Here is a 16,304-nt window from a genome sequence, read left to right on the forward strand (position 1 = left end):
ATTATCTTTACATATAATCGGAAAAAAACAAAATACTCTAAGTGGGGAAAAGCTATATGCAAACTTTAAGGCACCATAGAAATGCTAGCTATCATTATCTTTGGGGCAGCTAGCTGGGTAGCACAATAAAGTGTTGGGTCTGAAGTCCCAGACAACTGATTTTAAATCCAGTGTCAGAAACTTCCTGTGTGACCCTGAGCGAGCCATTTAATCCTCTTTGCCCATTTTCTCATCTGTAAAAAGAGCTGAAGGAAATGTCAGGCTACTCCAGTATCTGCCAAGAAAAATCCAAATGGAGTCACAAAGAGTTGGGGAAGACTGACTGAAATGACTAAACAATATGCTATTAACATTAAAATGTTTCAAGGACTTGCTGTTTCTTAGGAATATGTTTCATATATGTGTAACAGAGATGTGGATTTGTTTAGCTTTGCTCCAGAGAAAACTAGGGTCAATGCGTAGAAACTGAAGAATGGCACACCCCAGTATAGGGAATAACTTTCTACCAGAGGGCCTGCAAAGGCGGACTAGCCATCATCTTAGATGTTCAAGTGATGGATGGATGAGCACTCATCAGGATGACAGGAGTTTGTTGTCTTGCAAAGGGAAGTTGGGCAAGATGACCTTTTCTGCAGCACTTTCTTGCCTGATATATTTTAATCTGAATTAGATGTAAAAGACCAGCAGTGGAGGATCTAATTCATCACTGGCTCCTGCCAATTCCTTTCTTCAATATACCTGCTTTCCCTTCCAATCTCTCCTTTGTTAGATAAAAATCAAGATTTTAACTTTAAAGTTAAAGCTAGGAAGCCGATAGATATAGTTTATTCTCATTACAAAAGGGTTTCAATTATTTCTAATCTTCAAATACAAGAGGATTCCTAGCTACTCTGTCTCCCTAGAAGCAATTAGGTAGTGAAGTAAACTCTTGGGAGCTGTCAGGAAGACCCGAGTTCAAATTTGGCCTCAGACACATACTAGCTGTTTACAGCCTATTTGCCTCAGTTTCCCCAATCATAAAATTGGGGATAGTGGCCCCTCCTTCGCAGATCATGGTTTACATCAAATTAAGATATTTGTAAAAAAAGACAGCACGGAGCTTGGAGCTTTAACGTGTTCCCTCTACTTAGTCCGTTGAGGAACAGGTGACTACAAGCTCACCTTCTGGCTTCTCCCGGTTTTACACCTCTGCTCAGCGAGAGGCCCTTTGTCAGGTTGGGGTGCCACGGACTCCAAGCTGTCCAGGTTCAGGGCCCAGGGTCAAGCAGGGTACTTGGGGTAGCTATGAGCTTGGTGGAGAGAGATGGTGACTAGCAGCATTTAGCTAACCAACTCGAGAGGCTCCCCCTCCCCCCGCCCCTCACTCCGCACCCTGTCCGGTCTCACTGACCACAATACTCATACCTCACCCACGCCCATGCTCTCCTGAGCACCGCTCAGCTTCCTGCCTCCTCAACAGCAGAAGGCAGGCCGGGAGACCCACCCCCAAGGGCAAGCAGGGGAAATGGCCAACTGGGCCACCACAGAGGCAGTAACGGGGGGAGCGGCCAAAAGCCGAGCCTGGCCTGCAGCCTCTCAGCTTCCTGTCACCCTGCCTCCCGCTGTGTACTGAAGGCCATCAGAGTTCGTGAGGAAGCAGACATCATCCCGTCCATCCCTTCTGTCTGGCCTAGGGCCTTGCACAGAGTGGGCGCCCTAGTGGACCTGCCACTCTGGGACCCTTAAGGAGGGAGGGGGATTTAGGAGGTTGCTGAATATTAGGGAAAAATGCTAACTGCAAGCTGTCTTTGGAGAATCCACTTTCCTTCCTTCAGTCATCACAGCCACATAAAAACGAGTTACTCAGCATGGCTTCTAAACACGGTGAGAGTGAGGGAAATAATGGCAATGCAATCAGAGTAACAATGAGACATATACAGCTTTATTAATAATCTGTAAAAATTTACACTCTAGCGGAGTGGCTTCTTTTCTATTTATGCAGTTGAAGTTAATCTACTCCCAAGAGCCCTTGTACCCCCACTCAGCACTGAGCCGGCTAGGCAGAGTTTGTGGCTAAGAAAGACAAGCCAGAGCCCTGAACTTGGGCTCCCTTCGCAGGAGATCCGGGTGGAGATGTCCCCTTGGAGGTACCTTCCCTCTCACAGAAAGGGAGTTCACAAGGCAAAGGATCTTTCAAACAACTGTGTTTAATGTCATTTTAAATGGAGCTTGCATAAGGTCTGACCGAACACAGTGATATTATAGAGTACCATAATAATGCCTACAGAACTCCCTTTATCCACAGAACTGCTTCCCGCTCGGTTTTGGAAGAGCTGGACCATATTCTCTCGAGGAGTGCTTCTTAGGAGTTGTTTGAAAAGCAGTCCCTTCTGCCCTGCAGCAGCAGGTGAGGGCCAAGTGAGTCTCCATGCCTCTTTGGGCCCTGTAGAGTGAGAGCTTTCAATATTTCTGCAGCAACAGAGTCTGGTAATTAAACCATATGCGCAGCTTTAACAAAACCGCTCCACTCTGCATCAGAACTGCCACTGCTCACAGGCTCTCGGAGAATACTGCGCTCCCTTTTTATTTGAATGTAGAATAAATAGTATATGTGGATTCACTTGAACAGAAGCACCAGGCCAGCCTCCCTTTCCTCTATGTGCAAGAGGGTTTCCCTTTATCCTTGAGGAAGAGAAGTACAAGTAGTAACTGTGACCTTTTACATTCCTCGACACTACTCTGAATCCCAATAAGCTTGTGAGACAACCGAACTGAACTGAGAGCTACACAGCACGAGAGAACTCGTCGGCCCGCCAAACAATGTCGGTTCTGTGTTTTCTCCTCTGAAAACACCACTGAAAACAGAGAGGAAAAAACGAGTCCCTTTTCTTCCTTTGCAGAAGCTTAACAAGAAAGCGATTCTAAATTCACAGAACTATGCACACACACGCACGCGCACACATACACACACACAGAGAACCAGGATCAGAGAATCTTATCTGATAAATAGCTGAGAAAGCACAGGGAAGGCCGTGGACATATCTGCTAAAGACTGGAATGTCACGGTGACCATTGGGGGGGGGAGTCACTGGGGAGGTACAAAAAAGGCTAAAAGAACCATCAATTCAGGCTAATGAGGTTACAGTGGCCATGCATGAGTGAGGACAGTAAATGCCAGTTTGCTGGATGAAATGCTATATTATGGGGCTAGTCAGTTGGGGGAGGACTTGGATGGGTTCAGAAGAGGCGTATCTGCTTAGCAGGACACCTCCATGGTCTGTGGCCTGTCCAGGACATCGGCTGGCTCCAGGGCTCCTGGAGTTCCATCTGACTGCGTGCTGGTGAGAGACCGGCTGTAGACACTTTCTCCAGAGCCTATGCTGGACGTGGAGTGGGTGCGTGATCGAAGGAGCCGCGTCATACTAGCTGCTGGTACTGCAAGAGACAATCAGAGGGGCCGAGAGTCAGTGTGACCCGGCCTGCTGGAGGAGGACGGATCTCTGGCTCGGTGCCTCGGCCAGCTGCCCCCCAGGATTCCTAGAGAGCCGCACAACCCCCCCGGCTCTTCGGGGCTGGGAGCACGTGCGCAGCAAGGCTAGTCACAGCCCCGAGCCCCGGGGGCAAGCTGCCCCAGAGGGAGCCCTGGCTGAAGGGGACAGCACCGTCGGGGAGCCCAGCTTCTCAGGAGTGCCCAAACCGTTCCCGAAGGAGCAGGAGGAGGAGATGTGGGGACTACTTCTAGGGAAGTCAAACCCGGAGCATGCAACACTAACTCTAAGACACACATACACACACACACAGAAGTGTAAGTCTTGTTTCACAATTACAGCACAAGCCCGATACAACAGAGGTCTTCATGGGTGGGACAACCACCAGCGGGACAGGGAAGCCAGACAAGAGGCCCGGGAGAACAGGCCGGAGCGGGCTCCTGCTCCTGCCATTGCTAGCCCCCACAGCCAAGCAAGGGCAACAGCTTTCCACATCCGGCACAGAGGGTCTACAGGCAATCGACTCCTAGACCTTCCTTGGGACTGGGGGCCTATCACTCTCCAGGCATGAGACTTCAGAGGTGAGCCATGGCCCCTGGAAAATCCACAGGAGTATGACTTGCAATTTCTATCACCACAGGCCAGAATGTTCTCTGGGAAGGGAGGCGCCATGGGCACGGGCCCGGGGTCCCTGGTCCAGCACCGCTGCTGGACCGTCTACAACCTCCCCACCCCCGCCCCCCCATCCCCTCGGCTGTCTTCTGACTGACTTGGGGATGGAACGAGCCGTGTTCTATCGGGCTCCCACTGCACAGGAAGACTTGTGACACATGCTGCAGGCAGCCAAGGCAGCCAGGAGGGCACTGCTGGGAGGAGAGGGCAAAGGCTGGCATGGAGGAAGGTACCTGACTCGGTGCTCAGGTGGCTGAGCTGCACATACGGGACTGGAAGCAGGAGGGGATATAGGAAAAGGCGTGTTAGTTACCTTAAAATGCCAAGAGACCTTCTAAGTGGCTTACTAAAAGCAGAACAGTTTAGTTCTTAGTTACTTTCAAGCTTGATGCTTTTCAAATGGCCTCTCAGATCTTTTTTCTCTTATCCAAATGGAAAGGAAATCATTTTCCTAATCCCCATAAATAGTCACAAACTTTTACATCCAAACTAAAAGAAGTTGGTGAAAAGGGGACTTGATGATTTATTGTCCCCTAACAAAAGGGGTAGAAAAATATCCATTTTAAGTTAAGTCTGGGTTAAGAAAATTCAGATCTTAATGCAACCCCCCTGGGAATGGGACCCAGGTTAGGCTACACAGTGACTCCACCAAACATTCTGCTGGGTCACATCCAGTGTCCCGAGACCTACCGTCTCAGATGCTTTGGGGCCTTACAGTTTGGTCAGTCTGTGCTGAAAATGCCCACTCTTAGGTTCGAAGGCCATGCCACCACACAGGGGTGCTCCCAAAGGTAGAGAACATGTTCCTGGGGAAAGCTCTTGCTGGAAGCAGGCCCTGAGTCAGGCCCTCACAGAAGCGCCTGAGTAATGTAGGTGTGGCTAATTAGGGCACCCCAGGGGCTAGCTGGAAAGTGAACTGGAGCAGTCGTCAGGAGAGAGTTGCCTCTTAGTTCCAAGTGGCACTAAACCTCCTTCGGTTTCCTCATGGGTAGAGTAAAAAGACTGGACTAAAGGGCCTTACCAAGAACTAGTTCTGGCTCTGAAAAGACATGCTGAATTAAAAACTATTCTCTTTTCCTGAAAAGAAGACCTAGGTGACTACTGAGCAAATAAGCTTTTTGAGCTGGCCCAGAGTCTATCCTACCAGGCTTAAGCACTTAATACAAATTCTGGAAAACCAAAAGTTTCTCTATATCGGGGCTACCTCCTCCATGAAGCCTTTCCCTGATCCCTCCAGCCTTTAGTGTTCTCTCCCTCCTTAAATTGCTTTGTTTGTCATTATCTGTGTACAGGTTATTTTTATAGACATCTAATTTTTGTAATCGCATCCCCTGGGCCCAGCCCCATGCTTTGTACATGAATCGATGTTTGTTGCAATGAATTCAAGATCTTGGCTTCTAACTGCCTTGGCACAGACACAAAATACTCATGTAAGGGCGGTACAGCTGAAAGTCTTGTGCGTTTGGACATCACCCCGCCAAGCTATGTGTGGGGCTACGATTGTGTCCAGATGGAATGTTAGGCATTACTTACTATAGCCCATTCCCTGCACAAAGTATTTGAAGGCTTCCGTCAGCTTCCCAGGCTAGGGGAACAAAGTAAGAAGACATTAGTTCAGACAGGTCCGTGGACGTTGGGAAGCAAAATCAGATAGTTTTTTGACTTCTTACCTGAACCACTTGGGGTAACCCTCCACAATCTGCCATCTAGACAAAAAGAAATATGTACATTAGCCTTTGCTTGTATTCCTTACACTTACAACATTCAATGCCTACACTATCCTCATGACAAATAAATTATTTGTTTAAATTTAGGTTCCATTACTGATTGGCTGAATCAAACCGCTCATTTCACCCCACTTTTGCCATGAAGTGCCTGAGAAGGATCCCAAGCCTTTTAAACTTTCACAGCACAAGGTCTAACTTGTAGACTAGGGACAGGAATTTTCTTTCAGAGGTAAGTTTAACTATGACCATGAACTGTGATCTTAAGGTCTGATAAAGAAACTCATTTTTTAAAACCTGAGGCAAGTCACTACATTCACTCAACAAACAGGGCCTACTACGTGCAAGGTGATGTGACAATCAATAGGTAAAGCAGCACAGTTACCCACAAAATCTGGGTTAGATAGCAGCAGATTGTCAGCAAGTCTGACTCTAGGAAAAAGACTTCAGACACTTACTAGCTGTGTGATTCTGGGCCAGTCATTTAACCTGCTTGCCTCAATTTCTTTATCAGTAAAATGGGTACAAAAATCGCACCTATGCTCTGGGATTGCAGTAACTATACACCTGGCACATGGTAGCTGATAAATATGCTGGCTATTATCACTATTATTATTATTGTTTTGTTCCTCGGGGACTTAACAATTTCTCTGTATGGCAGTGTCTTGAGAGGCAGTGGGATAAAACGCAAAGACTTTTTTTGTCTGAAGGACTAGCAATAAATCCAATGACTGCTCATTCCTAGCCATGTCACTTGACTTCCTCCGGGTCTCCACTTTTTCATTTGTGAAATGGGGGTTAAAAAAATGTGTGTCACCGACTTCATAGAATCACTGTTGAGACAAGTGCTCTGTAAAGCCCAACACATATGAAAATGCAAGGTTGTTTTTATGATGTACATTCCGATTTCATTCTGGAAATGGAGGATGATTTCCTTGAAAATCTTTGAATGCTGTTTTTGCATTCAATCATTTCATGTGTGTCTGCTCTTAGCCACTTCAGAAGGTTTCTGTGATAACACCTGTTTGTAGAGGAAGGGGGGAGGTGTGGACCTTCCAAACAGGGGAAATAAAAGCCGTTGGCTTACTCAAGAGTAACCTACCTTTAACCTGACATGAATTTGGAAGGGATTTGTCATAAGACTCATTTTGGCAAATTGACTGAGGAAAAATATGTCTTAGGTTTTTCAAGCAAACAGCCAAGTTTATTCATTCCCCAAAGCAATAAAGAGAATCTAGTTTGAGTTACAATTAATTAATAGAGAATCAGACTTATTGAGAAAAAAACACTTTTATACTGCTCTGAATAAACACTGATGGAATGGAACATATCTACTCTCATTATTTAGAAAAGGTGGAAGCTCCCAAATCAATATAACAGATTTCAGCCCACGTTATGGTCTGGTCACTTGAAGGACAAGCACTAAAGGGAAAATGGACAAGTGGCTACTAACTTAAGGCAGTTTCATTTCAGGCAGCAAGCCTTTACTGGCAAATGGATGACACTGAGCGGGCAAGCAGAGAAACTGTTGTTGTTACCTTTAGTAGAGTTGTGTTCATAGGGTCCAGGCGAGCATTGCATTCAACCTAAAAGAAGGAAAGATTCTCAAATAAACGAATAGACAGAACATCCACCTGAAGATAATACTAAAAGAACAAAGAACCCATACTGGTACTTGCAAAATCTAACCCCTTCCAGTTAATTGCTTGGGAGACCAGTGGTGAAGACAGAAACTTGAAAGAAATGCCATATACAGTTATATACACTGATTCATTCTACTTGAGGAAAATATATTAAACCTGAAGCATAGTATAAGATATCTTATTCAGTCTAAGTAGTCAGGGAATAAGAGACTCTGGAAAAGTGGATTTTTCAAAAAAAAAAAAAAAATCAAAGCTAGTCTTTTTAGTGCCAAAGGTTTGTTTTTTTTTTTTAAAGATGAAATAAAATTTTCTAAAATGTATTGTTTACTTGCCTGTTTTCTTCCACAGAATATACTGATCCTAACTGAATCTCTTCTCGATAACTCCAGTTTATCATTATTAGCAGTGGCTATTATGGTTTGTGACACTGGGAATAATGAGGCTGTTTGATCCCCTAATGAATGGTATTGTTTTAGTTTGGTCTGGTAGTTGTACAACAACTCATACATGCATATCCCCACCCATCCAGCAGTATACAGATGCATGATTTATGGTCAGGTGGGAAAATACTGCAGTAAATCCTCATTGTTCTGTCTCAACTGCTGACCTACTTCTCATCTGTTTTGAAAGCCCTGCCATCTATAGCCACCAATTGATTTTAAATAAGGAAATAGACAAGGTCAATGAAGAAAGATCAGAGCACCAAGCATTTGTGTAAAAATTAAGACACTTAAGCCATGTGTGTAAATTGGAGGTGGAAAGAAAGTGGCTTGAGGATAGTTATTTTTGTTAGGCTGGGGGCTGCTGGCTGCTTCTAGCCAGAATTCTGACCCCAAGCCAAAAATAAGATTGCAGTGATTCTCTGCATCCCTCAGCAAAAGGGCTGTCTGCCCTCTCCAGGCCTAAGCACCATATATAATAGTGGGTGGGAGAGAGGGCTCTGGTTAGCTATTTTTGAAAACAAGTAGCTAACCCAAAATCTAGGAGGATGGGGTGGGAACAAAAGATCATGTACACACATACCACAGCTTCAACTGCAGGTGAGCTGTCTCCTACCACCAGTAATGTAGGACACCTAAGTAAAGACCAGACAAAGAATAACATTTAGAGACAAGAGGATACACTTGAATATTCCCTGAATACGGAATTATTCTGAAGAAGGGGTAGAGGAAGTTGGGGAGGAAAAAAGGGGGAAAAGAGAAATAGAGAAGGGGAAGACAAAAAGACACAGGAGAGAAAGAAGGGGAAAAGAGATGAAGAAAGAGAAAGGAAAGCTAGCAAGGAAAAAGAGAGACAGAAAGAGAGAGGAAAGAGGGAGGAAGAGAGGAGGAGAGAAAAGGAGAGAGAAGAAGAAAGAGAGGGAGAGGAAGGGAGGGAGAACACTTGCCACAAGTGAACACTGACGTGGAGAATATGGGTTACTTACTTCAGAGTTTTTGTTCTGTTGTCATTATTGCCCAGTATGGGCCTTTCAATCTCCAGATCTCTGCGACTGGATAAATCAAAGAAAACAAAGCTTGTCAGGCAGAACTGCACAGAATTTGAGATTCATCAGCCTAACCACCAGAGCAGAATCCCCTCTACAAAGTCACTCCAAAGCAGTGACTTGAATGTCTTCACTACCTCTCCTAAGGCAATTCAGTCTATTTCTAAACTGTTCTACCTAGGAAGTTGACCCTCCCCTTCCCTCCTCACCAGGTCTCACTGTCCAAATCATACTTTGTGGGCAGGTACCAATTATATTAGTTCAGATCCAACACAAAGACATGCTTCACATCCCACCCCCTCTTCCCTCAAATCTTCCATTTTCCAGTTCTGGAACTATAACCAGCCTCATAAAAAAAAAGGTGTGTCAATCTATTCCCCTAAGGTTTTGCTCTCTACTCCAGCAACTTTCCAAAGCAAAATATCTTAGCCTGGTCACCACTCCCTCCCATTTGTATTGATGGATATTTTTCAGTTCTGTTTAGGCCTATGGCTCTATCCACTCTGCCACCAGGCTCTCCTTTAAGCATGGTTTCCCAATTAGATGATAAACTCATTGAGGGAAGGGATTCCATGCTCCTGTAATTTATATTCTCCAGAGTTCAGCATGGAATTAGGCTAGCTCTAGGGCAGTTATTTCACTCATTCCACCCATAGTTCTAAGTACAGCCCTCTTGAGGCAAGTAGATCAAATTTAATTCATTCATCCATCAAAAACTTTTCAAATATTTGCAGCTGATGAGTTCAGGGTAGCAATTCCTAGTTTGAAATAAACATGACAAATTCACAATGGCTATTTTCTTTGGCAAAAGGCAGGTTTATTTAAGGGAAGAGGTTAAGGACAAAAATAAGATGTAAAAAAAGCATCAAGAATGGGAAATATGAAATAAAGTTGGGAGAGCATATAGTTAGCAAGGAAAAGACAAATTTCCCAGGGAAACTAACAGTTAACCAGGAGAAAGTAAATATTCCATGAAGTGGGAGTAAACCATTGACTAGCAGGTTAGCTCCATAGAGGAGTTTAGTAGACTAATTAGGGTTAGTTAGAGGAAGGTTAAAGATGTCATTAGAGGGAAGGCACTATGAAAAGGGAGAAAGAATGACCTCATAGTGGACTTAGTCCTGAAAAGAACTTAGTAAAGCTCTTCCTCATAACCAGATCTTTTCTAGGGGAAATACAGCTTTGGGGTTTCTCCCAGGGAAGCCAAGGTAGAACTCTGATGGAGAATCAAAGAGCCAGATGAAATGTACTTGGCAGACCAGGTCCCAGACCTGTCTAAATATATGCTAATCAATATCTCAATAGGTTGTTTAAGATGTACAGAAATTTGAGGGATAGACAAGAGTTCCATCCTCACAATCACTATTCAAACAGTCTAGGAATTTGTTATATTTGATGATAACTGGGCTTCTTCCTGACAGAGGAAGTAAGTCACATCACAGTCAATCAAATCTTCCTTAGTGTCCTCTTTTTCAGAATAAGTACGGGTTCCTTCATTTTATACAGAACTGCAACTGTTCCGTCCAAAGACCACTCCTGAGCTGTAGAAGTATGTCAATGATAGAAAGCTGGATAAATGTGCCTCCTTGCTTCTATTTCTCTGCTGAATTCTTTTAGAATTCAGTCCATCTGTAATTGCATTACAATTACAAAACTTTGCCCATGGCTAAGAAGATGGGTTCAAACCTGCAAATTCTTTTGAGTTACTTTGCAACACTAGTCTATGACCCCAAACTTTTGGGGTCCTTTTCCCAACTTCAACACTTTTATTCTGTTTTTATTGTGAATTCAAAAACCAAAGAAAATTTTAGAATGAGTTCAATTCACAACAGCAGAACAGAAATAGCCAGGACATAAACTTTGAACCATGACTTGCAAATCAGATGAGCATGCAGAGTGTGAGTGAGTCATCACTTAATATGGTAATGGAACAGCAATGGACCAAGGGAAGAGCCCTAGGACACATTATTACAAGCATCTCTTTCAAGTTAATACTGGTTGTGAGTTTCCTATACATATAACTTCTAATGGGATGGGGAACTCTGGAGTCTGTTTTTGTGATGGGAATCAAGGAAGGGCCAAAGAGCAATTTATTCACCAAAAGAACAGAGCGGTAGTTCATCAGTAGGAAAACCCACTACAGAGCCCCTGAGGTCATGCTGAGATGCTCTATAAGAAAGAAGCCCCAGCTGCTCAGCTTCCTACCCAAGAGGAGAAAAAAAGGAGCTCACTAGACTTTAAGTTCCTTGAGGACAAACTTTCATGCTTTTCTAATTCCTATAATGCCTGAACACAAAGCAAGGCTCAATAAAACTTCGCTGAATTAAAAACAGCTACAGGATGGTTCAGGTCAGTCAAACACATAAACTAACAATGCTCCACAGTACTTATACTACCGAGTTTTTCCCACAGAAATTTCCTGAATCCCTTCTTGTGTCCTCAGAAAGCAAACTGTCTCAGTGATTTGGGCAGTAACATAATTTTTCGATCTAAGTAAATAAATGAAAACTCTATTCATGCATATATACCCGAGTGGAAGATTTTACAGTGAGGCAGTGGAGGGAAAAAATGATACAGAAAGAAGTCAAACCATAGGGTTCCCCTCTTTGTTCTTCCTTTTATGCTGCCTTATGTTTTTAAATTCATTAGATCTCTATAGGATAAAGAACTGATACAATCTTAAAACCATAACCAGTTTGGCTGAGGCTATGCTACAGTTATCCCTTCCACATCTCAACTTTCCCCACTAAAATTTCCACATGTCATGGGTTGGCTTAACAAATTAAGTGGGGGGCAGCTAGATGGTGCAGTTGATAGGGCACCAACCCTAAAGTAAGGAGGATTTGAATACTTCCTGGCTGTGTGACCCCAGGCAAGTCACTTAACCCAAATGCCTCGGCAAAAAAAGCAAAACCAAAACCCAAAACCAAATTAAGTGGTAATTTTGGAGAGTTTTGTGAAAGTCACAAATAATATGTGAAGATCAGCAGATGACACAGAGCCTATGAAGAAATACTTAACCCAAATTTTATAATAAGATACTGCAAACACCCCATAAAAAAAGTCAGACTTCTTGTGGTATGAAAGAAAAGCCAAAAAATTTCACACACGAGAACTGTCCCTAAGCCCCTGATGTGGAAGGGTTAACTATTTGTAGCTATGGCAGTCTGCTGTGGCAGATGAGTCCACAAAAGAACAAACCTATCAAACACAGTGGAAGCAGAAATATTCACTTTTTTCACCTCCATGTTCGCTGTCTTTTTAGACTAAATCTGTCCTAACATGTGTTTCATACCTGTTATATGAACCCAGGAACAGCTGTAGATTATCTTGGTTGATATCTTGAGCAATGTGGAGTCGATATGTTTGGATCAGGTCCAGATTGGCTTGCAATTCTTCCTAAAGGAGAGAAAAAATGGTGCTTCAGGTAAACTCCAAGATAGGAAAAAAAGTTCAATTCACATCAGTACAGGTGATTTTCATCCTCAGTGAACTAACTAGAGCCTTCTACATCTCTTTCTTTCTCAGGGGTGACAGACCATTTGTTGGCAGGTTTCTCATTGTGTATGAATCACTGAATTTGTCTTTGGATCTAGCCTTTTTAAGAAACACATAATTCAAGCCCTTTCTCAAGAAGACCCAGAAAAAGAGCTAATTCTAAAATTATTAAGAAAAGAATAGTCATATTGGGTTTATTCAGAAAGGCAGTGAAACCATGGGGAAATCATGATTTCACTATTCAGAGACAGTATTCTCATTGTACTACCACTTTTACAAAGTTGTTGTGGGGACAGGGTTTTATGAAATTTAAAACAATATATAAACCATCACTATTTAATAGTTGAGAAAGCCTTGGAATCAATCTTCCTTACTATGTCAGTTTCAGAAAATTCATATCCTAATCATTCTTAAACTTTCCTTTAATATCCTAGAGTTCAGCTTCTTAAACTATGGTTCACAACCCCATATGGGATCTCATAACTGAATGTGAGGGTCATGAAATGATGATTTATTATCAGTAGATATTTGATTTGCCTACCTATTTTATGTATCTATAGACTTAGGGTCACATAAAAATTTCTCGGGTGAAAAGAGGTTGAGAATGGACAAAGTTAAAGAAGCCCTGATCTTAAGGTTTCTAATCTATCACCATCAACATCTATCTTTACTTACCACATGCACAGGGCAATCAATCTCCTTCTCCCATTTCATGGGAGAGTTGGAATTTTAAGTCAGGTTAGAGAAACGTGAAGAAAAGAGACTAAGCACTCAAAAACCAGTGACCCTATTTCCAGTGGTCACAGCTGAATCTATTCTTGTCTCTGTAGGTCTCACTGCCCGACTGATTCTTCCTTCTTCAGTTACCACAAAGTAACCGATCTTTGATTTGCCTATCCATTTTCTCATGTTTTCCACTGCTTTCCTGTGACTGTCACTTCTTTCCACAAATTACATGTACTTTTTCTTCAAATTTCATTATGTAAATGTGTTGTTTCCATAAAACCTTTTAGATCTTACTATGTTTGTAAAAGAAATCTGGAGAAAAACTTTCAATTTAGCAAATGACTCTATCCCTTCCTTTCTTTCCCTTTAAGGATCACCTGGAATTGGTGAGATGCTCTTCACAGAATATTTGGTGTCTTTTGGCCAAATGGGTCTTTATAATGATAGTATTTCCTCTAGCTATTACAGAGTTATGTATCACAACCAGTTATATTCTCTGGAAATCCCTCCATCTTTTCATTGCCTCATGCTAATACCTTGGGAAACAGCAGGTTCAATGTCTATGAGTCTGCTGGAGTCAAGCCAATTTTGTCCATGGGTTTATACACTCAAAACCAAATTGCATGATTTCGTTTTGGTGACAGAGTTTTCAAGTTATGTTAAGTAGGCTAACCCTTACACTTACCTGTCCAAAGTGGTGAGCCAAAATAATGTCTACAATGTTAGTTGTCCAACCTGAGAACTAGAAAGAAGGAAATTAAATGTTACATAGTCATGTAATTTTGTAAAATAAATTTTTACGGATCTTGTTTTTACAACATCTAAATTTCCACTGCATCCATAAATCAAAAATGAAGAGGAAATATATTATGGGACACAGGTGCTGAATATCTCCAGAAATCTTCTGATGGGCTGGTTTTCTGTAGTCTTTAGATCACTGGTAGCAAACATTCGTGACTAAAAAATTACAACATTCAAATCTCTGGTGACACAACTCATACTTTCAATCCAACATTTATTAAGAACCTGCTATATGTGAGCAGCCACTGAAGTGGGTGGTACTATGAGAAGGGATATGACACTAGTGGGTGAATTGAGTTATTTAGAGGAAAAAGGCATAAATATGAATAAAATAAGTAGAGTGTGAAAAAATAAAACCATAAAGGGAATACAGGATTATCAGAATGAATTGGAGGAAAGCTATTTTGGAGCTTCAAAGTTTTGTGTTATAAATCATAAGTAAAGAAAACTGCAAGCCAGTGAGATTTATAGACTACTCCCCTCCCTGTCTACAAGGATAGATGAGAAACTTCTTTGCAATTTAAAAATAACTTGATTTGTGATATCGAAGGAAAAGAAAGCCAAGTATAGTCTGACACATAGGAGATAGCAACCTACCCACTGCCTGCTTTCAAAAACAGGAGCTGGTCAAAATGATTTTTATATTTTAAAATAAAGTTTTATTATATTAAAAAAATAAAAACCATCTCTAGCCATCTTAGCCAACTAGATCTGGTCTTTGGTCTAGGTAATAGTTTGCTGAATCCTGCTCTAGATTTTGGGAGAGAAGTTTGCATCTGCTAAGACAAAGGACAAAGAAAAGCCCTTAAAGAATGCTAGGTGTCTCAGTAGTTAGAGCCCAGGCATGGAGTCAGGAGGATTAGAGTTCAAATCTGATCTCAGATACTCCCTAGCTGTGGGACCTTGGAGAAGTCATTTAATCCTCTTTACTTCAGCTTCCTTATCTGTAAAATGACCAAGAGAAGGAAATGGCAAACCATTCCAGTACCTCTGTTAAGAAAATCCCAAATGAGATTGTGGCGACTTCTACACAACTGAAAATAAGTCCCCAGATGTTAATATTCTAAAGGAAAGTCCATTTAGGAAGAATGGAAAACTCTTCAGAATAAAATTTAAAGGGCACAAAGAAAAACTATTAAGGGATGAATGGTCTAAAGAAATCATTGAAGTGGAGACAAAAGAAACTTAGTGACCACAAAGACAGACTAGTAGGAAGAGAAAATGAATAGAGTCCTGTGTGAATGGCATAGGCCTATAGGATCATTGCCAAAAGTTTATAGTTTAACAATGAACTGAATGATGGTCAAAAATATTTAAGACAATAAAAAAGGATGATGTCAGTAGCAAATTGACTTGAACTTACTCATAAAGCTGCAGTCTTATACATATAAGCACCAAAAATCATTATGTACTCATGGAACTTATTCATGCCAAAATAAATTTACTGTTTTTAGGTTGAAAAAGCACCCATGTGTGCAAAATGTTTGTAGCAGCTCTTTTTGTGATGGCAAGGAATTGGACATTGAATGGATGCCCTTGGCTGAATAAATTATGGCATATGATTATAATGGAGTATTATTGTTCTGTAAGAAATGATGAGTAGGATGATTTCAAAAAGGCTTGGAAAGACATAAATTGATGCTGAGTGAAGTGCACAGAACAAGGAGAATACTGTACACTGTAACAACAACACTGTGTGATGACCAACTATGAAAGACTCAGGTCTTCTTAGTGATCCAAGACAATTCCAATAGATTTGGGAGGGAAAATGCCTCCCACAGAGAGAGAACTATGAAGACTGAATGAATATTGAAGCATATTATTTTCACCTTTTTGTTATTGTTGTTTGCTTTTTCTTTCTCATGGGTTTTCCCCCTTTTTTTCTGATTTTTCTTTCACAATATGACCAATATGGAAATACACAGTATAACCCTTGTGATATTGGGTGTCTTGGTGTCTTGGAAAGGGGGGAGGGGAAGATCAGAAGGGAAGAAAAAAAATTGAGAACTCAAAAATTTTACAAAAATGAATGTTGAAAACTAAATTTTTTTAAAACACGGAATTGGAAAAATAAAATACTATTGAGGAAAAAAAAAGGAAACTTAAAAAATTATTTTGAAACAAGTTTTTCTTAAGTGTTAAAATTTCCAAGAGTTACTGTCAAAAGAATGGCAGCAGCTTAAGTCAGTGATGGTCTGGGATGGATAGGACAACAACTAATGATAGAATCACAGCAAGGATAGGGAAAGGCACAGTGGGAGAAAGAATCTGCTATCATCTATGATCC

At 41.8% G+C, this 16,304-nt stretch overlaps 1 protein-coding gene across 5 annotated transcripts in view; it reads right to left on the reverse strand.

Moving 5' to 3' along the window:
• Positions 1-1,899: 1,899 nt before the first annotated feature.
• Positions 1,900-16,304, reverse strand: part of NDRG3 (NDRG family member 3) — a 75,750-nt gene continuing 61,345 nt past the window's right edge. For 4 of the 5 annotated variants that reach the window (XM_051979256.1, XM_051979253.1, XM_051979257.1 and 1 more), the window contains 9 exons: positions 13,902-13,958; positions 12,288-12,391; positions 8,933-8,998; positions 8,530-8,581; positions 7,402-7,449; positions 5,810-5,845; positions 5,673-5,724; positions 4,373-4,411; positions 1,900-3,414 (listed from right to left, as the gene is read on the reverse strand). In XM_051979256.1, coding sequence (XP_051835216.1) covers positions 3,236-3,414; positions 4,373-4,411; positions 5,673-5,724; positions 5,810-5,845; positions 7,402-7,449; positions 8,530-8,581; positions 8,933-8,998; positions 12,288-12,391; positions 13,902-13,958 — 633 coding nt within the window. In that variant the 3' untranslated portion in view covers positions 1,900-3,235. The remainder of the gene's footprint in view (positions 3,415-4,372; positions 4,412-5,672; positions 5,725-5,809; positions 5,846-7,401; positions 7,450-8,529; positions 8,582-8,932; positions 8,999-12,287; positions 12,392-13,901; positions 13,959-16,304) is intronic. The other variant, XM_051979254.1, reaches the window with a different exon arrangement.

This window comes from Antechinus flavipes, chromosome 2 (assembly GCF_016432865.1).
Source record: "Antechinus flavipes isolate AdamAnt ecotype Samford, QLD, Australia chromosome 2, AdamAnt_v2, whole genome shotgun sequence".
In the NCBI taxonomy this organism is placed as follows: Eukaryota; Metazoa; Chordata; class Mammalia; order Dasyuromorphia; family Dasyuridae; genus Antechinus; species Antechinus flavipes.